At 34.5% G+C, this 26,765-nt stretch overlaps 1 protein-coding gene across 8 annotated transcripts in view; it reads left to right on the forward strand.

The window, feature by feature from the left end:
• Window positions 1–26,765, forward strand: part of PAPOLA (poly(A) polymerase alpha) — a 58,690-nt gene that overhangs the window by 26,803 nt on the left and 5,122 nt on the right. For 3 of the 8 annotated variants that reach the window (XM_026012547.2, XM_072762261.1, XM_072762260.1), the window contains 11 exons: window positions 922–994; window positions 2,319–2,439; window positions 3,385–3,469; window positions 8,392–8,445; window positions 8,965–9,084; window positions 10,595–10,704; window positions 14,437–14,558; window positions 18,557–18,699; window positions 21,534–21,634; window positions 21,849–22,069; window positions 25,691–25,753. In XM_026012547.2, coding sequence (XP_025868332.1) covers window positions 922–994; window positions 2,319–2,439; window positions 3,385–3,469; window positions 8,392–8,445; window positions 8,965–9,084; window positions 10,595–10,704; window positions 14,437–14,558; window positions 18,557–18,699; window positions 21,534–21,634; window positions 21,849–22,069; window positions 25,691–25,753 — 1,213 coding nt within the window. The remainder of the gene's footprint in view (window positions 1–921; window positions 995–2,318; window positions 2,440–3,384; window positions 3,470–8,391; window positions 8,446–8,964; window positions 9,085–10,594; window positions 10,705–14,436; window positions 14,559–18,556; window positions 18,700–21,533; window positions 21,635–21,848; window positions 22,070–25,690; window positions 25,754–26,765) is intronic. The other 5 variants (XM_026012549.2, XM_026012550.2, XM_072762258.1 and 2 more) reach the window with 3 other exon arrangements.

The raw sequence follows: 26,765 nt of genomic DNA on the forward strand, positions 1-26,765 counted from the left end.
TTGGTTAAAAGGTTAGGTTTTTTTGATTTTTAATTAAATTGATCTTCGAGATTTGTCTTCCCACTCTATACCTGCCAACCTTGTACCTTCTCCCTCTGCAAAAATAGTTCTTTTTTAGTTTTTTAATACAAATTTAAGTTGTTGGAAGTAATTTTATAATTTAGAACTGTGCCACATTTTTCAGTACACATGCTGTTATTTGCAGGATAGCACTTAATCATACATGATCAGTTTTGGTGAGATTGACTAAAGAATGTCAGAATTTCTGTAATGCTACACATACATAGCAAATAATATTTCTAAGAACTTAAGCTCTATACTAAGGATGGCAAATATTTTCCAGCTTTTGATCTCTTCCAAAAAGGACTGAGGTAGCTACATCCTAGATCGCGTCTTGAAAACAATGTATTCACATCACAAAGTTTCATCACACATACTCATGTTAGGACCTTTAAGTCATGAGATAAAATTTTCCTAAATCAAATTCTGTAATTACTCCTATTCTTCTGCTTAAATGAGTTAACTTTTTCACCCTCAATTGTCTTTGGAAATAGCTAGTATAAGGATAGGACTTTTGTTTTTTAAGAGAAATTTATCTTGTTGGAAGGTTGAGGTGAACACATCAGATGTCTTGGAATAGTACTTTTTTTTTTTTACTTAAATAGTGCTTTATCAGTTCTTCAGAGGCAGAGAAGATGTTTGACTTACCAGCCTGAGAAAGCTACCAAATGGTTTAAGTTAATTTCATAGTTATAGTCTTGAGTAGTCTTAACCTCAAAAGATAGGAATAAAAGATTTATATATATCAAGAGGGCAAAATGAATGAAGAAGGATCACATCACAAATGCTGTATGTTTAACAAAATACGTTTAGTTGGTAATATCCAATAGTCTTATCAAGTGCTACAATCTTTTTAAACAGGGAATGGCCAAATCCAGTGCTATTGAAACAGCCTGAAGAATGCAATCTTAATTTGCCTGTATGGGACCCAAGGGTTAGTGTATTATTTTTTCCCCTACAAATTCGCACTGTGCAATAACAAGTAAAAATCATCTGCATAATCTTCAGGGAGACTTCCATCCTTTTATGTATGAGTAGACATGTCCGTATTACACTTTCTTTTAGATAACCTCAACTATAATTGTCCTCTGATGTGAGAAGCATAATTATGTACCCTGTAAACTCCATTTAATTGTACATAGTTTATAATATCAAGTTCACTAACATTTTAATTCTATATAGAACTACCTTGTAAGTCAAAGTTGTGTGGGCATTTGTGCTTTAAAAAAAAAAATAAAAGGATACTCAAAATCCCTGTATTTTTTTATTTGATCTAAATATTCTGTTAAAATTGGGTTGTGGTAGGAAAACTGTTTAACGTTTACATGTGGCAGATAACTTCTAAGCAATATCACTCTGATTACTATGATGTAATTGTAAAAATTGGTTTGGATATTTCAGATTACAAAAACCTGGTTGGGATAAAAGAAGAGCTTCTGTTCTGCTTTTTGGGAAGTTATGATCTTTACTGCTTACTCAGTTTAAGTGTTAACAACATGCACTTTATTAATTGATAAAAGAAATATAGGTTCCAATAAGGCTTTTAGGTCTATAAAGGTCTATTTTTCTACATTAATTTGCTGTCTTATGACAACATCGAAAATAATGTCAGTTTTTAAGTCTGTTAATTACATCAAGCTATTTTCAAGTTTTCCAAACCTCAGGCATTTAATTTTGGAGGAATGTGAATTTACAGTTCCCTTCGTGGAAATATGTCACTAACCATTAGTATACAGATTAAGATTAAGTTATTCAGTCATTTCATTTTTTCCTAAAATGATAGCAACATGGATAATATAGTCTCAGCATGTGTCAAGAAGCTTATACTTCCAATAGGTTAATGGTATATTAAAAACCATGTTTCCATCTTGTTTAAAAATTGTTTTGCACAGAACACTATTTAGTATGACATTTCTGAAAAGTATAATTGTGTGTGCATCCCCATTTCTGTTGAAAAAAGAAAAACTAAACATCAGTAGATGCCCAACTAGAACCTTTTTTGCTTGACAGGCACACTATTTTCTAGTAAGCTTGCCAAAATAGTCATGCCAAAATGCTCAAAGCAAATCTTTAGTTTAGACCAAATCTCTGATTCTATGAAGAATTCCTATAAAAACTGTCTCCTTACATGGTTTTTCTTTCTCCCAGCTATGAATGAACTAAAATTTAATCATTGGTTCAGTTTAACAAGGGGTAAAAAGTCCAAGTATCTGTTGCATATGTACTTGAAGAAACTGATTGGCTGTTGTTGTATGTAGGTAAACCCCAGTGATAGGTACCATCTTATGCCTATAATTACACCAGCATACCCACAACAGAACTCCACGTACAATGTGTCCGTTTCAACACGGATGGTCATGGTTGAGGAGTTTAAACAAGGTAAGTGTTTATCCTTATGCTCTCCTTTATACACGCAGGATCTACATACCTGTAGACCCATAGTTGGCTGTGCAGTTTAAAATGAAGAAAGCATTCACTCAAGTGGGTGTTGGGATTGATTGATTACAGTATATATTTGAAAACTGACTTGAAAAACTCATTTTATAGTTCCTTTGAGGCAAATTATTTTTGATTATATACTGGAAAATTAACCAATTTAAAGCTATCCCCTTAGCTGGCTCTTGCTGGGCTGCTTTAGTGCTATACGGTTGCCATGTTAAATTTTAAAATGCTACCAGTTTGTCTCCACTGGGTGACATGAGAGGTGCTTTTAGCAAGCTATATACTTGGAAAGAGCTTTGAGCAGGATTGGGGCCAAAGTGCCTATTATTTTGGAGGAACCGTTAAACTTTTGAATTCCAGTAGTACTCTTCTAATTTCATTGCCAAAAATGGTCTTTGAGAGAAGTAGCTGAAAGAGGATTGTTTGATTGATAATAGTCAAGAAAACAGAATTAGCTGTACCACTACCAACTTCAAACTCAGAAGTGTAAAATTGTTTTCTGTAGTCTGAAGAGGCTCTTCATAGGAGAATGTAGCTTAGAAATATTTGGAAGCTTGTTTTTATAGAAAGGCAAGAATCAGAGCTTATGGGAAATTTTTTTTCTTGGTTAACTACAGTGCTTCAGTTTTTGGAGAGAGTCATCCAGTGAGCATGGCATTTAGAGTAATGGTAATTTACCAGAAACCTGGCTCTCAAAAAATCCTCCAGCTTTTTGAAAAGTGTGTATGTATGTGAAAATCTCTGTGCTCCAAAGTCATAAAATTGCTATGTTAAAATTATGATTCTAGGATTATAGTGACTGCATGTGGTATGTTTAAGATCTTTAAAATTCTAGATTGTTGGACTGAAGCATGCCAACATTTTAATATGTTTTTAATTTAGGTCTTGCTATCACAGATGAAATTTTGCTGAGTAAGGCAGAGTGGTCCAAACTTTTTGAAGCTCCAAACTTCTTTCAAAAGTACAAGTATGTATTTTAAGGCATGTCAGACATGTTGCTCTCTTAAAGTAATGGTTTAATGGTAGCATATGTGACATCTCTTCTTGCTAGACTAATGGAGTTTTTAATTTTTCTTTAAACATCTTCCGTAGAATTTTCCTTCCTGTCACAGAGGGTGTACTGTTCTTAGTAGACCCTGTATTTTTTCTTGTGAAGTGTAGCCTCTATAGTTTGCTTCCCCGGTATAACCAAACTATGTTTGTAGCAGTGTCAGTTCTGTGGGCGTCCTAAGTCATCACAAGAACTCTCAATCCGTATGCCTTGGCAAAGGAGTGAGCAGTTAAAATCTGTATGTAGTATTGTTCTCTCTTAGGAAACTAAGTATATTCAGCCAGTTCTGGAAACTTACCATTGAGATTCTATATATAACCATAGGCAGAGCTAATAAAATGTAAACATTTTATTCAACAGTCAGTGAAGTGTTTACAGTAGTTCTAGCACACTATTGGCCTACTGTTTTCCCCTAATGTTAATAAAGCCCCTTTAGATATTTCTACAAATAATTTTCTTGGAATCTAAGTGGGTGTAATATTTTTTACTAATGGTTTTAATATAATGATTTAATACCTTAGTACAGGTTAAAGCCTGATTGTGTTGATCTTGATGAAAATTGTAAGTTATAATAAATCTTACTTTAAAAAAAATGGACTTGCACTTTTATTTGCCCTGAGCTGAAAACCTGCCAAAGTCCCACTTAAATTTTTTTTTCTTTAATGCTTGAAACTTTCCTGACCATTTGATCTTGTGTTGGATTGTGTTTTGTAATAATCTAAGCAAGATTGCTTTATGCTATTTCCCCAATTAAAAACAAGACTGATGACCTTCATGATGTCTCTGTGTTTTGTTTCTGTATCTTTTGCATGAAAAAGCAATATGGAGCCAGCTTAATTGTTGTGTTCTGGGAGCACTGCGTTGTCAGTAAAAATTTAAATAGCATAACATTGAATGCTCTTGTTTATTACTTATTCCCCATAAGTTGTGCTTTTCCATTTGGCAGATAATTTTTTTATTGTTTTTTATTTTAACCAGTGTTGAGGAAGTACCTTTGGATATTTAAACTAATAAACATATATTAAGATATTTAAAAAAAATACTACAACATCAGAATACATAATTGCTTGTATGGAGTATAAGGAAGAAACTGGTTTTGTAGAAAAATAGCATCTTTTAATCCCTGAGAATCAAAGACTAAGCTAGTTTTTCTTTTTCCTGTCTCACTTCCTCATAGGACTAAGAGCTGGGTAGAATGAAGTCTTGAAAGTACTTAATAGAGGCTTCTTTCACTTGAAGAAAGATTAATCGTTGAAATAGAAACCTTGATAGTGTCATCTATTCAAATAAATTTGCATTACTAGAACTTTGAAGGGTTTTTTTCAAAGCTTGCTTAATCTTGTCTTTTAGAAGTTTTAAGCTATCTTTATGCCAAACAGTACCTAAAAGGTCTTCAGTGGACTGAGTAAAAGATGATAGATTATTCTCTTTACTGAATTCTCTTGAAACAAATCATTTTAGATGATCAAAAACAACTTCAGGCATGAATAGGGATGAGGAAGTAGCAACAAATAGCAGAGATTGTATAGGAAAAATTTTAAGTTTTAGCTGTGAGTCTTGAGAAAAACAGATTTGAAAACGTGATAGTAATGGGCTAGATTTATCTATACCAAATCTTATTTATATTTTTAACTTCTCCAAAAAATTTCCTCTTTATAATATCTAGTGCTTATTATTAATAGAATGTAGAGGTAGTCACAGATTTGAATTTTTCTTTTAGCATTTCATATGATATCCCCCAAATGGGCTGTACAACTGAATTGAAATTCTTAGTTTTCTCTTGAGTGAAAGTTGGTTAAGCCTTATTTGAAGTACATCCTGAAAGTAGTGTAATTTGTTATGTATTGGATTTTAAGTTGTAATATGCCCGCGTGTCATTCTTGGAAAGGAGAAATTTCATTTGTTTTAAAAAGGCAGAAAAGTATCTTGAGAAGATCTCAGTGTTCTTGAGAAAAAGGCATTAACAGTGCTTTGTACAGTTTTTAATAACTAAAGATATTTTTCATGTTTTTCCTTTAAGGTAATTCGAGTTGACACGTAGCAATAAAATAAGTCATCATTGACCTAGGAAATGTGAATACTTGTTTCAGGTATTCCATTTTACTAGGAAAAAAGGAAGGAAAGGTAATAGTGGCAAGAGGCCCGCATGTTCTCTTATAATTTCAAGGAGTAGGTGTGAAAGAATAATTTAGCCTTAAAATGTCTTAAAAACTTAAAATACTGAACTTGGTCCCAGGTTTTGCAAAGATGGAATTATAAGGAGTTTTCTCTAAGATAATTACATTTTTTCCATTCACATATCTAAGCTATATTCTATATACCCGGGAAAAATATTGTGATGAAATGGCCAGGAAACCTACTTACATATTTTTTGGGGGGATAAGCAGTTATTAGGTAATAAAAGCAACTAAATCGTTCTTAGGGATTTTTAAATAGGTTTTAATTCATTTGGGATACATTTTTATAGCAAAAGCTTTTTATTAGAAACTGAAAATCTTTAAGTTTGGGGAAAAGTTAATGACTTACATTAACATTTCAAAGTGTCTCCTTAAGGCATTTGAGCATCTTAAGCAAATGGTGATGATAGTTGGAAATTGGGGATCACATTCTTTGGGACAGCTATACAAATACATGGAGTCTAAATTTAGAAGTACTTGGTGCCTCTCTTCTATGATAGGAATCTTAGGAATTGAATACAAGTTCTGGTTCTTAAAACTTAAACTCAGGTGGGATTTGGTTTCAGTTTCTTAGCTGGATGAGTCTTTGTTTTATAAATGGATTCCTAATGACAGGTTATTTCTGTTAAACTTACTTACTGCATTTTATGTCTCCTACTTCAAATTTGCTTAAATGTGGCTGAGTAAAGGACATAACTACAGAGTAGATTACCACGCCCCCCTAGTTCCCCTCATTTCAGTAAGAACCAAAGTTGAACTCTTTGAACTTCAAAACTTTAAACTGAATTGCCAACAAAATTATATTCAAATGGATTGTATGTTTTGCCTTTGTGAAGAGAGAATGTTGTGCATCATTTGTTGAAGACTCGAGTGGTGATTAAGAACATCCATTTTAATAGTGTGATAAAAGAGTAGTTTAGACACAGATTGTTTTGTTCCTTTACTAGGGGAACACAGACAACTTTGCTTTTTTTGTTTTTTGTGTACATGCCTGCTTTTTACAGTTTGTTGTCTCCTGTTGTAACTTGTTACACTTCTGTCAGAGAACTCTTCCTCCATCTTTCTTTCCTTCCCTCCCCCATCGGCTGCCCATTTCCAATCTCCCAGGGACTGGAAATCAGAATACTGAACTTGTTAGGATTTGGATGCATTTAAGAGCATTTGAGGGCTCGGAGAGTGAGTTTATGTGTGTGTAAAATGCATGAGCTTTTAGTGCTTTTTTGTGACTTATTAACTTTTATTTATTTGAGCCATCTGTGTTTGTTCTGTATATTTGGTTCGATCCAAATAATGCTGAACAAATTTAAACTGGTGGTAAAGGAAGTATTGGTCTGTATGGATTTGAGCTGCATATTCACATATCTGTCTACATGTTTTCATATTTATACGTATTATCTCTGTTACCTTAAGTTGATAAGTACTTGAAGTTAAGCTCATTTGAGCTTCATTTATCCCGCTGCCAGTAAGTGGCATTGTCCTGTGTTACAGATGGTACATACAAGTCTCATACCTAGGTTACATAGCTATGAAGACTCATAACCATTTTTCAAATGCTTTATGAGCATAAGTAAGTAATCAAATGGAATATTTTAAGGAAGAATGGTTAAAAAATGCCTTAATTTGTCAAATTTTCATTGTCCCTTCCCTAAATGTCTTCTTTCTCTCTCTCTCTCTCTCTCTCTCTCTCTCTCTCTTTCTCTCTCTCTTGCCTAGGTCAGACATTTGGTTTTAGTCCAAAACCTCATTTATAAGATATGAAAGATAAGAGTTTTAGGCTTTTTAAAAAAGAGTAAACCAATTTAAAAATTCTCATCATACTCTGGTTTTTCAGACTAGTGTCCGTGTTTAGGTGATCTCAGTTTGCCGTTTGTGAGGTAGTTTCTGGTGAGAAGTTTGGCTTGCAGCACCTCTAAAATGGGTTCTGTAGAAGAGTATATTGGACTGAACTTCTTAAATATAAAATAACATGAATTATACTTTTAGTTTGTTTTAAAAAGACTTAAAATAGTTATAATGGCATTTTGTGAAATAAAACTTGCCTTTTCTCTAATTTAATGGAATTGGGTTCCACATGAAAATCAGATTTCTTTGCTCTCACATTAGTGATATCTGCTTTTTTTTTTTTTATAGAAATTTATACTGTTACTTGAGAAAAATCATTAGGCCTACCTTCAATATTCAGTTTTAATTTTTGCTGCCTATTTGAGTTAAAAAGCATGATGTGTTTGAACTATTTTTGAGCTTACTGTTGTAATATGTATAATTAGTGATCCTGTTTCTGTGCTAAAGCCTTGGTGCATTATTTCTGTCAAAACAACTTTGTTTTAATAGAATATATTTTAGTGAACAGCTTATAGATATAAAGCACTCCACTGGAGTTTTTGGACCAAACTATCAATTAATGTTTATTCATTGTTCTTGGATTAAGTTATTTTGGAATAATTTTTATAAAATCACTCTTTTTCAGAAGAATTAAACTCACCAGTAGTTAGAAACTTGTGGAATTTAGCTTTTATGATTTTATGTACATCTTGAACTTGCAGTCCCCCTTGCTAAAATGTTGCTGATCTATAACTGTCACAAAGCTATTACATTATGGTGTTAATATCCAGCACAAAGCAGTTAAATAAAATAAATAGCATGTTGTCTTTATCTCCAAAGGCATTATATTGTACTTCTAGCAAGTGCACCAACAGAAAAACAACGCCTAGAATGGTGAGTATAAGATTAGACTTTACAGAGAAAATAAGCAAAAATCCAATCAGATAGCTGCAGAATGCAGTAGGAGATGGGAGAAAGTTTGTCCTCCCATCCAGTCTGGTTTTATTCATAAATGGAACTTTACTATTTATAATGGAAGTGTAGGAATTTGGGGATTCATATACAACTTTGTTTTTTGTTTCCCTTACGGATATCCATGTATCGTTAACTGTATATTTAAAGTGCTTTGTTTTAGCCTACTGCTTTTTTTCCTTTAAATCATTGTGGGGATGTCTTTTGTAACCTTCCTAGTTTGAAATGCTACTTGATTATCCTTCCTCAGTTTTTGCTTTAGCATTTTTGTTTAGAGCCTAAGACTGGTTTTATCTATGGGAATTCAGATGGTTGAACTGCCCTCACACGTGTTTAAGTATGATCTTCATATTACTGCTTTGCATAAACATATTTGACTTTGTGCATTTTATTTTTTAAATTAACCAGAATTTTCATTAATACTAAGTGACATTTGTTCAGGGTGGGCTTGGTGGAGTCAAAAATCCGAATCCTGGTTGGAAGTTTGGAGAAGAATGAATTTATTACACTGGCTCATGTGAATCCCCAGTCATTTCCAGCACCCAAAGAAAATCCTGACAAGTAAGAAATCTTCTAATTTAATCTAGTTTCCTTCTCTCCTTTCTTTTACTCATAGAAGCTTTCTATAGTCAACTTTTTAGTAACTAGAGTCACCATTCTATTGATCACATATGACACAAAACCTATTTAAGATTAGTGGGTTAGGTTTTCCTGATGAGAAACATTAAAGAGAAGTATTTCTTGAGAAAAATCAACACTGAAATAGTTTTCTCTGATACTAATCTAAGGATGATTAATTAGAGTTCAAATTCTGCAGATCTGCCTTTTAGCATTTCTTAAAATTTGTTTCTTCTCACCCATACTATACAGTGGTTATCAGAGTAGCTATATCCAAATATGTCTTGCTTTTCATCTTAATTTTTTTTAAAAGAGAGAACATGCTTTCAATTGAACTTGCAAAAATCTGATTTGTGATAGATTCTGGAACATTGGGAAGAGGTGTTAATAAAAGGCTTACCTTATTCTTTTAAGGGTCTTTTATAGATCGATTTCTGGTTCAGTTGTTACTGAATTATTTACCTGAGATTCTACTTTGCCTATACTTCATTTGCATTTGGATGGCGAGGGGAATTTTAGTAATGAGCTTGTTAAAAAAATGTATCATTAAAGAAAGATTGAAAAATACAAGTAAATTGATCATTTGATACTGTGCTGCATTGGTATATAGCCATTACTCTGAATTGTTGATAGAGGTTATTTCCTTTTGCAGTCCTGTAAAAGAGTTGTTATTTGAGCTTTTTATAATTTTTTGTTGCTGCAGTCATAATTATTAGAAGACTGATCCATTCAGTTAGATTATTAAATGTTCAAAAGTAGCTGAATCAACCTGGTTTCTGTTATTATGTTATTATGTAGTCAAATTACTGTTCATGCCATCTTTTTCCTTTTTCTTTTCTTAAAAAATATTTATTTATTTTAGAAAGAGAGTGAGAGAGAGCATGCATGCGTGGGCAGGGGTTGGGTGGAAAAGAAACAGAGAGGGAGAGAGAGAAACCCAAGCAGACTCCATGCTGAGTGTAGACCCAACATGGAGCTCTCTCACAACCCATGAATATCACACCCTGAGCTGAAACTGCAAGTTGGATGCTCAACTGACTGTGCCACCTAGGCACCCCTCATGGGACCTTTTTGATTGAGTTTTTAAATTTTAAGGAGTATATATTACATTCTAGTTAAAATTTTTTATCTAGAATAATCTTTTTTTGTTTCAGATCTTTCTAAAATGTGTTACTTCTTTTCCCTTGTTAGTTTGAACATGATTTTTATTGTGCCTTTGGTACTTTGGGATCATTAACAGTGGTTGTCAGTACCTTGTTTATATAGTAATAGGAATATGAAGGACATGTATGGTGGAGGACTTTGAGTTTTGATGGAGTTTAGGTTTAGAACTCTACTTAGTTTGCTTATACACTTGGATTCCAAGTTTTTCCACATACGTCAGGTTGTTAACCACATTGACAACATTTTCATGAAATCTTGATAAACTAGTAACACTTTTCTTACTTTGCAGGGAAGAATTTCGCACGATGTGGGTGATTGGGTTAGTGTTTAAAAAAACAGAAAACTCTGAAAATCTCAGTGTTGATCTCACCTATGATATTCAGTCTTTCACAGATACAGGTATACCTCTTCTTGGATGATCAAATCATGTAACTTGCATATTTGAATTTGTCTTCATGTGTACCATAGTGATATTTGCAATTACTGTTAATTTACTTGGGAGTATTGAATGATGATTATCAAAATAATCTTAATTTGGATTAGTTACTAGTTTTAGTAATGTCTAATACATAGGATTTTTTGTTTTATAGATTTAAAGTTAAGTAGGACCATTTTAAATTTGGTCACAATTATTTATGAAATTAGAAACCACATGAGTATTTGTGTAAAAAAGTGAATTTGTGTCTGCTGACTGCCACAATAATCGTGAACCTTAGATATTTACAAAGCTAGGCTTTTGGTGATGTGAAGAAATTTTATTCTATGTCAGATATAGACTTAAGTGTTGATTGATTCATGGGTAGAGAATAGGGTGATTAGAGCTACATTTCAGGTTGATCTATACCCTGAGGTATAACTGAGATAGAAGTTTAAAGAACAAATGGTGGGTGTAGTTCACAGAAGCTAAGCCTATATTTATAGATGCACAACTTTTCAAGGCAATGGTGACTATGCATAAACGCATAGACTATGAATATACATCCTCTTTAGGGACTCTTGTTTTCTTTCGAACATCTCTCCTTTACTCCCCATTAAAAACATTTTTAGTGTGTGTCATTTTCACTTGTCCTGAATAAGTTTTCCCCCTAAGAACATTTGGATTTAACATTAACAGTTTTTTTTTTACATTAACAATTTTTTTTACCTCCTGAGAGGAGAGACAGAAAGTGGTACAAGTTGTTAAAAAGTTAGTGTCCTATACTAAGTGTGAAGAAGAAGTAAAAGGAAAAGAGTATGCCTTTGAGAATGTAAATACTCACGTCCAGTGACTAGAAGGCCTGACTTCTGTAGTTGGTGGGGGAGGTGGTGATGGTGGTGGTGGTGGTGCACCTGGGTGTGGAATCCCTCACAGTGTGACATCTGGGAGCTGCTCCTGTGCAGGTAGCTGTCTGTTGTGAATGACCATCAGCAGCCTTGCAGTTGGTGATATAGTAGCAGTTAAAGTTTCAACTAAAACAAGGTAACTGTAAATGAGACACATTAGGTAGTTGCCTTCTTGGAAAATTCAGGTGAAAAATACTCTTTCTTATAGAAAATTGAATTGATTTCTTGGTTCAAATAATTGATAAGTAGGATTTTCATTTTTAGGAATATAAATGGAATATGGCACAATTCTTTATCATGAGAAACACCGAAGAATATTTAGTGTCCCAGCAAGTAGTAACCCTTAGTAGCTGTGACAACAACAGAAACACAGATTTTTTAGGATGTGATTTGGAGGGTGGTAACTCCACTTGCTGAACATCACAAAACTGTTATTTTCCAGAGTAAAAATTTTGATGTCAGCTTAAACTGTAAACAAATCATGTAGAGATACTTGAATTAGAAAATTTTTGTGCATCTCATCTAGATTGAGCTGTTTATCAGAGATTGTGCTAATGAACCATCAGGATTTTCAAGGAATTTTTAGTTACTTTGGGAGGGAAATGTTGAGTTGTCCTGTACCTTGAAACATTTTAATGGAATGCTTTGTAGGATTGTCTTTTTTCTTTTCTTTTTCTTTTTTTAAAGATTTAATTTGAGAAGGAGACAGCGTGTATGTACACGTGGGAGGAGGGGCAGAGGGAGAGGGAGAAATAGACTCTCCTCTGAGCAGAGACCCTGAGATCATGAGTTGAAGGCGGATGCTTAACTGACTGAGCCACCCAGGCACCCCCTTTGTGGGATTTTCTAATAAAACAAATATTTTAATAAGTTCAGTACTCAAATTCTTACTTCCGGTCTCTTCCAACTTCTCTTCAAATCTTTTTGATCTCAGGTATTGGCAGCTCTATCCCTGTAGTTGTTCAAGCTAGAAATCTTGGAGTCCTCTTTGACTTTTTTTTTTTTTTTCATAATTTGATGTTAATGCATTAAAAAATCCTTTTGCCTCTACTTTTAGTGTCTTTTGAGATTCCTGCTACTTATGGCTATTTCTACGGCTGTCCCACTAGTCCAAGCTCATTTGTCATTGCTCTGTTGTATTTGCATTACTAGTTTCCCTGGCTTGCCCTAGCCCAGCTATTAACGGGATAATAGTTATTCTCAGTCAGCATCCAAAATGATACTAAGCCAAATCATGCCTTCCTTTGTTAAAACTTATAATGGCTACCAATTTCTCTTGGAAAGAAGTCCAAGTCCTTCCTTACTCTGGTGTGCAAGATTTTACCTGATTTGGCCTTCTTATTATGTCTGGTCTCATTTCCTGTTGTAAGTTTAGAATCCTTTATCCATATGTCTTGGAGCCAGAAAGGTAATAAAGCTAGTAAGTAATATTCCTAGTGGGGCTTGCAGCAACATCTGGTAGTCAGTGACAGTAACATTTCTTTGGGGAACTGTTCAGGATTCATATTAAGCAAAGGTAGAGACCAAATAGTGATAAAAGGTTAGATCAAGGCTAGTTGTTGCCAGATGAGTTTTGGTGCCAATTTTAGGAAAAATTTACATGTTTGGAGCTTTGGCGATTTCAGAATTATTCTTAGGGGGTTATGCACCTTGCCTTTTCCTTTTCTCCAGTGGTCCTTTTGTTGTTCCTCTAACATTCCAAACATCCGCTCAATTGAGGAAATTTTGCCCTTAACCTTGGATCTGCTGAAATACTGTTCCACCATTTATCTCTTTCACTTCCTCACTTTCATTTCAGTCTCCATTTTGATGTCTTCTCAGTTTCCAGGCTAAGCTTGTCTTCCCTACTCTATTTTTTTTTCCATAGCACTATTATCTGATAGGGGTAATTTTTTACTTTGATTGTTCCTGTTTACTGTTTGTCTTACTAGAATGTAGACTCTGTGAAGTAGTTTTTTAATTTTTTAAAAATATATATACTTCAAAGATTTTATTTATTTTAGAGAGTGATCATGAGCAGCGGGGAAGGGCAGAGGGAGAAGGAGATTCCCTGCTGAACAGAGAGCCCAATGGGATGCGGGACTTTGTCATAGGGCCCTGAGGTCATGACCTGAGCAGAAGGCAGAGGCTTAACTGACTGAGCCACCCAGGCTCCCCAGTGTGAAATTCTTTTGGTCTCAATCTCTTCTGTATCCCCTATGGCTAGAACAGTGTGATATAGTATAGGTGCTCAATAAATTGTCATATGACTGAATGAATGGATTTTTCCATTTAGGGATTCTCTGGAACTTACTTGAATGAATTTATTTTTAGCATTTTCTTTTTGTTCCTGTCACCCCTATTTGAGTTATTTCTATAATAGAAGATGTTACTACTTGTCTTAAAGTTTTATCTTGCATATTTTTGAAAAGGTATTTTTAGGTTTAGTCAATAATTGCTGCATTTGTTACCTAATTGGGCTAGAATTTTAAATAATTGTGGTAGCATAAAAGGGTATAAAGAAACCTTTTTTCCCCAGTCCTGTTGTTTCTTAAAGAGTTACTCTTTGAAGTTTTTATTTTAAGAGTAATTACATTGGAAGAGTTAGTATACTTTTGCTTCTATGTATTATATAGACCTTGTGGTAAAAGGTACTTAGAGTTTGCTCAAGCAATGGATTATGTCAGATTAGAGATCAATTTTGGCCTAGTAGTTTCATGCACAGGATTGATAGAAAAGGATCCCTACTTATAATGGCTTCTCCTGAGTGAGTTTTACTGCCTTTGTTAAAATGTTTCTATTTCTTGTAACAATTTCCTAATTGTGTAGTTTATAGGCAAGCAATAAACAGCAAGATGTTTGAGGTGGACATGAAAATTGCGGCAATGCATGTAAAAAGAAAGCAACTCCATCAACTACTACCTAATCATGTTCTCCAGAAAAAGAAAAAGGTAAATGTAGAATGTACTTAACGAAAGGATTAGTAACATGTTTTACTGTATTCAGTCTATCGATAATAGCTCCAACGCTTAGAATCATTTTAAGTTCTGCTTGAAGTACATCATAGCTTTTTAAAAATCTGTTCCAGGCAGCAGTTCCACTCTGTGAAACCTTGCTCCCAGTCGTGTTTCCTGCATATACTTGCAGACCTCAGATAGATTAGTGGTGATACTTCCTATCCTTATTTTATGTAAACTTTGTCTCTTTCAAAGTCTTCTGTTCTTATCCATTTAATACTCACATCAGTATCTAATTTACTTTCCTCTTTATTTTATGTAAACTTTGTCTCTTTCAAAGTCCTCTGTTCTTATCCATTTAATACAAAAGTATCTAATTTACTTTCCTTTAAAAAGTAAACCTAGGTTATATGTGGATCAAGTAAATTGTGTGGGTTTTTAGAAAAATGGCTTTATTTTGTTAAGAATTCTTCATGTATATTATTGAAAAATCCAGTTATTGGATAGAAGATCACAAAGAGGTGACCAGAGTTAATGTTTTATAGTATGTTGTTCCTGGTAATAGTGCTTCCTATTGAATAACTTGCACCTATGTTTTTCTTAGTTGGACTTAGAGAGGACATATAAGGTTCTGATGAATATGTACTATTTAATAATTTTATAAGGTTTACAAGCCTAAAAAATATAAAAGATTATATTATTTAAGAGAATATGAAAGAAAAGTATAGCATATATAATGGTATAAGCATCTAAGTCAAGGGCAAGAGCTGGGTTGATTTCAGAGTACACCCCTTCCCAGCTGGGAGAGTTGGGCCAGTTATATAACAAACACCATGTTCTTGATTAGCTGCTTCTCAAAAAGGGAGATAACATTTTTTACCTACCTCATTAGGTATTTTATGAGGATGGAATGAGTCAATACCCATACAACATGGCTTCGACTAGTGCTTGGCACATAACGAATGCTCATATTTGTTTCTGTTGTTATCACCATAACTTGGGGGTAGAGGTACTTGCTTTTTTATTTTGCTCTAAAATGCAGTTTTCAAAGGCATTTTCATTTTTAAAGTAACTTAGTGCATTAAAGCTTTTATGTGGCTTGTTTTCTTCTCAACCTAATGTTTTTAGGAGTTAACTAAATAATCTAGAAAGTGGCAAAAATGTGCTGTTCTTAAGCCATTTCATTTGTCATAAAATATACATAAAGTTTACAATTGAGGAATTTTATTTTTAAACTAAAGTGTCAAGTCAGACATTTGTCCTCTGATTGTCCCTTGGTGTTATGAGTTTTAGCAGCCATACTTAAGTATGTATTTTCTACATGTAAAAATATATAAATATTTTTGTGTGATTTCAGAAGTGAATGTAAATAGATTGTTATATTCTTTAACACTTAACTAGTATATTTCTATTGTATTAACACAGCTATAACTGAGGTAATTAGATTTTCCAGAACCCTTAATTCTCAGATTACCTTTTTTTTTAAAATTTATTTTTAAATATTTTATTTACTTGAGAGAGAAGGAGCAGGGGAAAGGGCAGAGGGAGAAGCAGACTCCCCGTTGAGCAGGGAGCTCAATGTGGGACTCGATCGCAGGGCTCCAGGATCATGACCTGAGCAGAAGGCAGACGCTTCAACTAACTGAGCCACCAGGCACCCCTAGATTACCTTTTTAAAACTCCTGTTTGCATCATTGTTCATATTTGGAGCAATGAAAGTATAGTTTAAATACATTTTATTCTATTAAGATACTATCTATCTAAATCTTTTGGAATATAATAAGAATTCTTAGTGATCAGAAATTTTTTAGTCCAAACATTGTATTTATCGAATAAAGCTTAACTGTATTCTCATCAGCTACTTTTCACATATCAGTGTGTATTTCTACATAGAAATTTTCCACATATCATATGTATCTTTAAAAGGTTTTTTTTTTTATTTATGATAGTCAGAGAGAGAGAGAGAGAGGCAGAGACATAGGCAGAGGGAGAAGCAGGCTCCATGCACCGGGAGCCTGACGTGGGATTCGATCCCGGGTCTCCAGGATCGCGCCCTGGGCCAAAGGCAGGCGCTAAACCGCTGCTCCACCCAGGGATCCCTTTAAAAGGTTTTTGATGATTGTGGTGCTGCTCTTTGGGTGCTTATTATGTCTCCAGATTATGTTATATCACAAACACTACCTGGCTGCTTGGTATTTCTTTGTATGGCTACAGTATGATTAGGTCTGTCCTTTATTTGACATCATTTGGATTATTTCTAAGTTGCCACTAGTAAAGCAGCACTTTCTTGTTTTCAGAAGTGGTATATAGAAATCTAGATCCATGAATCTTTTCTCTGAGACTCTTATTAATAGCTTTCTTTTGTCAGCTGCTCTTTGCAAGGCACTGTATGAATGTTTTTCTATATTTAATGATACCACAATCCACAGGTATTGTCATTTATAGAAGAAACAAAGTGGCTAATAATCTTGCCCAGGGCTGTATAGTAGGTGTGATTTGGACCTAGGTCTCAGTATAAAGCATGTGTGTTTATTTCTCTCTGTAGTATGCTCTGTCTTTATCTTTTATTAGAAAGTTTGGGTAGAACATTTATGATGTTTTGGCATTGAAGTCTCTTGTGGTAAACTTGATATAAACACAGGCAAAAGCAGAGCAGCCAACTAAAACCTTGAGGTTCACATATCATCCTCAGCTGTGCCCTGTTGTCTCACAGATGTTTGATCACATGGTCAGGCAGGTAACTATGTAGGATTGAGGGTAATTTACTTACTGTACAAATCCTTGTCTTGTGGAGAGTGAAATTGGTAGCATTTTTGTGTAGGAAAAAAGCTCATTAGAAAATTCATTTCACAACTGACTTCATAAACAAGTGGCATTACTCTCTCTTCCTCTCCCTTCTGCCAAATCTCATCTTTCCCATTTGATCAGTATTGATTTATGTACAACAGTAATTTCTGTAGTGTAGATCAAAGGATGTCTTGAATTTGGGGAACTAGAGAGTATGCACACACACACACACACACACGTGTGGGGTATGGGTTTTTGTCAGTAATGCAGTCATTTCTATTAAAATGTTTCTGTAGGTAAACGGAGCATCAAGGCTAAAAAGGATTCTGGAAAAAAATGAAGAAATCAATTTGATACTGTAGTACAATTGATTGTAGAAATGGAAACTAAGTTCTTTAGAAATCAACTTTCCCTCACAGAAACATTTGTAACTTAAGCTTTATTTTGGTTTTTCTAGGTTAAGTAACATTTTAAATGCTTTGATTTTTAAGAAGCAGGACTAGCATTAGGGTTTACATGGGGATATTAGATTTTACTTTCAGAAGATTATTTCTGCTTTATTTTCTCAGGATAATTTATACTATTAAATGTAACCATGTTAGAATTCTGAGTTGGCAGTCAGAAGAGCAGAAATTCTCGCTTTTGAGAGAGCCTTTAGTTATTTGAGAGAGAATTGATTTACAGATGTTAGAAGTGGTACTACACTATACTTGATAGTTTTTCTTGAAATCACACAATTTTATGTGGATTGTAGAATAATTGAAAATTGATTTTAAAAAATTGGTCATAATCCCAAAAGCCAGAAATACTCATTGCTAGTATAGTGTTTATCATTAAGACTTTTTTCCTAATATATATGTTTCTATATATTTATAGTTCTCTGATTTAAGATCCATGTCTTTTCATATTATAGTGCTTTTTAGTGTGCAGTCTGTTTTATGAAGAGTGTGTATGTCTAATGTAGCATTCCTTTGTCCTTTTTTGTCTCCCTTGGAAGAACTGTAGTGTAGTCAGGCCTCTTAGAAGTCAGGAAGGATGTGTCTACCAAATCTTTGCCTTATAAGTTCACCATGACACTTGTGAGTTTTCATGAACTTACTGATTTTTGCTTTGTAGTAGAAATCATTTATCTAAGTACTATGTTTGTGTTTCAAAGATCCGGGTAAAATAAAGATATATTTGACTAAATATTTTATTAATTGCAGCATTCGACGGAAGGTGTCAGATTGACACCTCTGAATGACAGCAGCCTCGACTTGTCTATGGACAGTGATAACAGCATGTCTGTGCCTTCACCTACTAGTGCTATGAAGACCAGTCCATTGAACAGTTCTGGCAGCTCTCAGGGGTAAGGCAAACAAGGGAACGAATTGGAGTGGCTATTCACTAAACATACCTGCTGAATCCTCTTGTTAAAGTCACCTATTTAGAATATTGTTTTTATTCCATCTTCTAATTTTTTTAAATATAGCAATTAAACTTATTTTGGGGGGAAAGTAATTTTTTTTTGTCCTATTGTGTCATACTTGTATTCCCTTTTCGGGACAGGTATATCTTAATTCAGATACGAATAAATGTTAGTACCATGATCCCTCAAATTTCATAAAAGGTTGGTCTCTGACATGTATCGTTTAACTTAAGATTTTTTTACTTTACTGTGGTGCAAAAGCACTACACAGTAGAAACCATACTTTGAAGTTTGAATTGTGACCAGGGCTAGCAGTATACTGTACCATAGTGTCTTGTGATGCCTGGCAGTAACAGCGAGCTGCTATTTGCTTTCAGCCCTGTGCTCACAGGGTCAGCAGCCATACTGAAAACCGTTCTGCACCAAATGGCCATTCTATTTTTCACTTTCAGTATAGTGTTAATAAGTTACAGGAGATAGACAGCACTTTATTAGAAGATAGGCTTTGTGTTGGGCGATTTTGCCCAATTGTAGGCTAACATAAGTGTCCTGAGCATGTTTAAGGTAGGCTAGGCTAAGCTGTGGTGTTTGGTAGGTGGTTTTATGTATTAAATGCATTCTTGATTTCAGATATTTTAATTTATGATGGGTTTAATGGTATGTAACCCCATCTTAGGTCAAGAAGGATCTGTACTGAGGCTTCTACCTGCTTCCAGTGAACTGGTGTGCTAAGGGGAATGGACAAGAGGGACAAAAATCACCTTTCTGTCCTGGAGCTACTTATATCTGTGTAGCAGGGGAACAGATCTTTGGAAATACTAGGGGCCTTCTAAAAAGTGAAGGTCTCTGTGGGCTGGTTTTAGTTACAGGAAGCTGCTTTTTTTTTTAAAGAATTAAGTGTCTTTTGTGGCACCTGGATGGCTTAGTCCATTAAGCATCTGCCTTCGGCTCAGATCATGATCCCAGGGTCCTGGGATCAATCCACTTATCGGGCTCCCTGCTCAGTGGGGAGCCTGCTTCTCCCTCTGCTTATACTCTTTCTGGCTATTTCTCTTTCTCAAATAAATAAATTTTTTTTTTAAAAAAAAGAACTAAGTGTCTTTAAAAATATTCAACAAAGCTAAACATTTTTGTTATGAAAGAAATACATGGCTGTGGTGTCAACTAGAATGCAAAAAGCCATATTTTATATTTAACTTCTATAGATTTTTAGTGTTTCCTTGAATCTTTTTTTTTTTTTAATGGAAATTCCGGGGGATCTTCAAAGGAATTTTTATAGAAAGAAGTTTTATACTTTGAGTTTACGCACTGTACATAAAATAAGTGTATGTGTGAAGTAACTTCAGAAGTTTAAATGATATTAGTTTCTTATGTAATACTAAATAACTTCTGTAAATAAGACTTCTGAATTGTAAATTTATAATTGTATATTTGCTTAGCAAATTTTGAGTATTTATTCACTAGCCATTTTGCTAGCTCTTTCTGGTTTTCTTCTTTCATCTATAGTTGTTCTTTGGCCAGCTCTCTCTTTCTGTTTAAATCATTAGATGTATGTGCCCTTGAGGGCCCTCTTCACAGTCTTTGTTCCATCTTGGTATTTTCCCTGGGGGAGTGGGATCACCTGTGCTTGTTTTCATTTATTTTCATGTACCAATAAACTCCAAAGCTTTTTTTTTTTTTAAAGATTTATTTATTTGAGAGAGAGAGCACGAGCAAGAGGGACAAGGGCAGAGGCAGAAGGAGAATGTAAAGCTGACTGTGCACTGGGCATGGAGCCTGATTTGGGGCTCAATCCCAGGACCCCAAGATCATGACCTGAATTGAAACCAGCTGGACACTTAATCGACTGAGCCACCCAGATGCCCTGTGAACTCCCAAAGCTTTAATAAACTGCCCTGGTTACATGCAAATAGCACATGGGCATCCAAAGTCTAAGTCCTTTCATGTCTCCACCTTGTCATGGCATCACTGATCCACACTTGGAGAGCGCAAGCTGCAGCCAAAGGAATGAGAGTAGACCACAGAAGACTTTCTGCTTTTATTTTTCTTTCAGGGAGTAATTAAAACGAGATTATTTAACTGTGATAAGATTTATTTGAGACAGAAAAGTTGAAGAGAAAGGAGAGTAAAGGATGGATGATTCGAGTTTCCTGAAATGATAGGAGGGAGTAGGATCCAGAACACAGAAGAGACGGGATGGCTTTGAAAGCTTTTGTTGTTTATTTGGGCCACTAGGTGGTCTTTTAGGGATCTCACAAACCTTTAGATTTTATATGCAGAACTTTTTTCTATTTCTAAGACCATTTTCTTACTTATATAGCCTTTGACAGGATTTTCTTATACCCCAAATCCGTTAAGTCTGTTCCCCCAAATCATATGAACAGATTGTTTCTGGAACTGTCCTGTTTAATATGTCACTAGCCATGTGTGGCGATTTAAATTTGTTAATATTAAATAAAATTAAATATTCAGTTTCTCGCCAGCCATATTTCAAGTGCAGAGTAGCTGCATCTATATAGTAACTCCCATACTGGATAGCACAGCTATAGGACATTGTTCCAGAGGGTTCTGTTGGACAGCACTGCTTTTGAGTGTGTGTGCTTTTGGTTGTTGGCTATATTTTATCAAATAAAGTCAGTTACTGATGTATACATAGAAGTAAAACTAAAAAATCATTTCCTTTAGAAAATAACTTCCCATACTAAATTTTGTTACGGAATTTTATACTTCTGCTTTGTCACTTTTTTTACTTTTTTTTTTTTTTTTTTTAATAGCAGAAACAGTCCTGCTCCAGCTGTAACAGCAGCATCTGTGACCAACCCACAGGCTACTGAAGTTTCTGTGCCACAAGTAAATTCCACTGAAAGCTCAGGGGGTAAGGAGATGGGGTTGACAGGCTTGAGAATCCTTACACCATATTTGGCTTTAGCCTTTATTTTGAAAGATGGCTTTATTGATTAAGTGGTTTGAATTCAGTTTTTTAATGCTATTATCATTGATGTGAAATTAAACTCGGAGACCTAAAGCTTTACCCTCTGTTGATAGGATTTATTGTAATTTTTATGTGTTCATGTACTTTATCTACTTAGGTACATCGAGTGAAAGCATTCCTCAAACTGCCACACAACCAGCCATTTCACCACCACCAAAGCCTACGGTCTCCAGAGTTGTTTCTTCAACACGTCTGGTAAACCCACCACCTAGACCTTCAGGAAATGCAGCAACAAAAATACCTAATCCTATAGTAGGAGTCAAGAGGACATCCTCACCTCATAAAGAAGAGAGTCCCAAGAAAACCAAAACAGAAGAGGTATCTATATATTAGTTAGCCATGGGAATACCAGCCTGTCTAGTAGAAGAAAATCTTTGTGAGCCAAAATTGAGAAGTAAAAGGAAGAAAGTTCTTAGAAAATGTTTAAGTGTAGTGGTTTAGGGCCATAGTCTCTTCACCCTTCCTACTCTTCTCGATGACTACCTCTTCCATAAAGCTGTGCCTCTCACATAAACTTAGCTCATCAAGTCTGTAACACAGTTTAGCATGTCGTCCCAATTTCTTATTCTCTCATAACTATTATATTTTAGGTGTACTGATTCTTTGGTTGCCCATTCAGACACAGTTCTGTGATCCAAGTGGAGTTTTGGAGTTTCTTACACTGTACGTGGTATTGCAGGGTTATTGAATATGAGGTTTTTAGGGAATTCTTACTGAATAACTGGCCGAATTTTCAAAGTCAGACTAATTTTGAGACCTTGAATGATTACTTCCTCCAACCCTTCAGGAAATTTTCTAGCAATACTTTAACTTTTAATAGTGGCCAGTTTACCTTGCCAAAGTCTCAGATAATTTTAGGAAAACCATTAAAAGTGTACATTGATTCTGGTGTATCTTTGAAAATACAAAACAGAAGTAAGTTAAATTGTTAAATTTCATTGCTCCCTGGAGTCACTCTCAGTTGTTTTCCTGTTAGTGGTACAGTCATCATTGTCCCAGATGTGACAGTCCAAAAACTCCCAATTTCATTGATTTTTGGTTGATAATTTGTTACTTATGAATTTACTCACGTCACCAAAGTTTCTTTAGAAAGGGGAAAAAAAAATCTGGATTTTTCTCATAGGAGTGTTTTGATCTGTAATCGTGAAAAATAATTGTTATTCATTTGTAAGTGTTCTATTTCCCAACTTATTCTGAAGACTTTTGGTTTAGATTTTTTTTTTGGATATAGTCATTATTAACTAAATATGGATAATTTGATGAATTTTGTCACTAATGATGCTGAATGAAGAATGATTATATTATATCATACTTTATAACATGTATTCTGAAAACCCATCTGCATAGTTATTTTAAGGCAGAGATTTGGAGCCTTGCTTGTACATCAGAATTTTTCAGAGTGATTTTTTTTTCTCTCCTCTTCTAATAGAGATTTTACGGCCTCTTCCAAATACACTGAATCAGAGACTTCAGGAGTTAGGCCAGGGAATCTTTTTCTCAGACCCCTCAGTGCTACATGACTATGTTATGCAGCAACCTAACAGTGTACCGGTTCTGGTGGAACTCCACATTGTGTCTGTTGATACTTGTTTGGAGGTGACAGAGCATTGCAGAATTGACATTTCTTTATTGTAGTAAAGAACACGTAAGCATAACTATAGATGCCTATTCGTTCTGTTTACTTCTGATGATGATTTAATCTCTTAATGGCTCCCGAGAGCTCTGACTCCCGGTATCCTGGCACAATGTTGGTAGTTTCATTTGCACTTAACGTCATAGAAAACACTCCTGTTTCCTGTCTAGGTGGAGAGGCAATAGGAATAGGATTTTTAAACTTCATATGGACAATTTTAAATCTGTGCACAAGTAGAGTCATTTCCTGGGCCTGTGTACCCACTGCGCAGCTTCAGTTACACTAGGCTGTGCCAGACCCTGCATTCTTCATTTTTGGGCCTTTTCCATCTTCCTCTGCCTGGGCTATGGAGATGAAAATCCAGACATTGTATCATCTCATTAGTTTTTTGAAAATCATGTATCTAAAAGATAAGGATTACAAAAAAAAAGCATAAATAAAATATACTTGTCCCACTTAGAAGAATCAAGTATCTAGTCACTGCTCAAGCGACCCTGATTGTATCATCATTGATTTTTTATAGTCTTTTTGTTCATTCCATTCTGTAATTAGGTAAGATCCCTGTGCAGCTATTGATTGATTCCTCTTAAGTATTTGTTAAAACAGATTTCCCTCCCTTTTTTCCTTGCAGTTTTTTTTTTGTTTGTTTGTTTTCTCACAGGCTGGGTTTTGTTTATCACAGCTCCATGGAGTTGACCAAAAAAACCAATTTTATGATATAGAAGAGATCTTAGATCTTGAGTTTCAGTGGCTTTTCCATTTATAAAGCTGATTAAAGTCAGTCAGGATTAGAACCCAGGCCTAAATCTCATGGTGCTAAAGGAGAAGATTATTTACGAATCCTCATTTTGGAGCTCTCCCAAACTAGGTCTTTTATTCTCTATTAATGAGTACTTGGTATTAGAAATTTTAGTAAGCCAGAAACACTGGTCTTAATTAATAATGCACTAATGTGTAGAGACAAGAGGGGTTCAGGTGTGGTTAGGTCATATATTGCTGCTTAATTTGCATCATGTGCGAAGGCTTTACAAATATGTGAAATAAAAATAGACAAATGTTAGCCCTGGATTGTATGGTTAAATGATGCTATATATGTATTTTTAAACTTTTTCTTATGGAAAATTTCAAACATGTACGAAATTAAAATGTACAGTCCTGTTTGCATCACTTAGCTTCAGCAGTTAACAGCTTACGGCCAGCCTGTTTCATCTACACATCTACTTCCTTTCCCCTTGTTATGAAGCAAATCCCAGGCGTATCATTTCAGCCATAAATATTTCTGTGTGTATCTAAAGATAAAGACTTCTGAAAAACAAACTACAGTATATTATCACTATATACGTGTGTGTATTGATATATGTGTGTGTGTGTGTGTACACACACACACACATATATCATCGTATTTACCAGTATTAACAATAATTCCAAAGTGTTAACGTATCGAGTCAGGGTTAAAATTTGCCCAGTTACGACAAATTACTGTTCGTGGTTTATAATGTTCGCAGGATACAAATAAGGTCCTTTTTAGAATTGGTTTATGTTACCATTATATCTCACATGGTTTTTATGTCTTGTTATAAAGCCACATTTAAAATGATAGTTTTACCTAGTAAATACAGCAGAGAAATTAAGGTTTAAATAGTTTTTCTTAAAGGGATGTTAATTATAAGTCACTGTAGGAATGGGAAAGTGTAGCCATTTTTGGCTTCTCCTTTCCCTTCTTTACTGAAAATGAGTTATTTTTGAATATAATGATAACAAATTAAAAAAATTAAGACAGGAAGAGAACATTTCTCAAACCTCCTGTTCTTCAGGATGTTACCAAGTTTTACTAAGCAGGAGGATTCTGTGGTTAATTAAATTTGGGAAAAGTTAAAGAGGTATTCTTGATAGAACTTCTCAAAACCTTTTATAAAATGTGTTAATACGTATGTAAATTTTCTAGAATGGGGGTGATAGTATTCCAGGTTTCTAAATTGTTTGATCAAAGAACTTTTTTTTCCTCTTCCTTACAAAAAAAAATTTTTATTAACTTCGTGATTTTAGGAATGTACTTTAGGTGGTGTTTATCAATAGTAACAGCTTTCTTCATATTCTTCTTAAGTTTGGAAGATACCAAAGCCAAATTAAATATGTTACATTAAAATTTTTTTTTCAAGTGAACGAGTGATCTACTTTAAGGTCATAGTTGATCTTACAGGTTAAATTACTTAATAATTTAAAAAAATTTTATCAATTAAAGCATTAATTGGCAAATAATCTAAATTGTTCATTTTAGAGAATAAAGCTTTTTTTTTCAAAAACAGGATGAAACAAGCGAAGATGCTAACTGTCTTGCTTTGAGTGGACATGATAAAACAGAAACAAAGGTATACTAATTTAGCCTTGGAATACATACGCAATTAAGAGTACAGAAGATGTTTTAGAAATGTCTCTAGAATATTGTACTGTCTTTTGTTCTGTAGAGGTTTTAGATTGTTTCCAGTATTGTTTTTAGAGAAGTGTTTGTCCCTTTTGAATGTTAATTTATGATGCTGAAATTTAATTTCTCAAGTGTTTGAGGTCTTACTAAATGCAAGGTAGCCCGAGTGGACACTGAATGTAATAAGGTGATGAGTGAGGCATGTCCTGTGCCTTTAAAAACTTATAATTAAGTAGAGAAAATAAGATATAGAAGCAACTTATTACATTATCAGAGATCAAAATCATTGAGGCTACTGTGGGGTGGTGAGGGGCAGGAGCCAGTGGAATGTTATTTCTGAGTGAAGAAATGGTAGTAACAGGCTTTGTAGAAGGACCATGTAGTATTTGATGTAGTCCTTCAAGGATATGTAAGGATTTGGGGCTGTCCAAGATGGTCATCTGAGTCTTGGGGTGAGCGTATGGTATGTTTAGAGAATCCGTTCTTGCCAGAACCTTCTGGGGTGCATGGGGCTTGAGAATGAGGTAGATGAGGTGAGAGGGAGTGGTTTAGCCAAACTATATTAGACTTCAAATATTATTTTTTCAGAAATTGAAATGTACTGAAGGCTTTTTAACATTTTTCCTCTTATTGTAGAAAATTTGGAAATCCTCCTCCTCCCAAATTATTCCTATAATTGCAAGTATTTCTTTGGTGTTTTTATAGACTTTATTTGGGCATACATGCCAGTGCCTTTTGCATTTAAATCTTTATTCACTCTGTAAACCAGGAAAAATTGTGCCTGTTGATAATATAATTCATAAAATATTTATAGCTTTCTTAGGGCTATTGCCTTACTTTGTTCAACCAGTTTAATTGTTAGCAGTTGTTTCTGTTAAAAAAAAGGAAGTTCTTCTTTCTTACTATAGTATTGACTTTAGCTAAATCCCTGCTATCCATTTATATTTATTAGAATAAAT

Source organism: Vulpes vulpes, chromosome 6 (assembly GCF_048418805.1).
Source record: "Vulpes vulpes isolate BD-2025 chromosome 6, VulVul3, whole genome shotgun sequence".
Classification (NCBI taxonomy): domain Eukaryota; kingdom Metazoa; phylum Chordata; class Mammalia; order Carnivora; family Canidae; genus Vulpes; species Vulpes vulpes.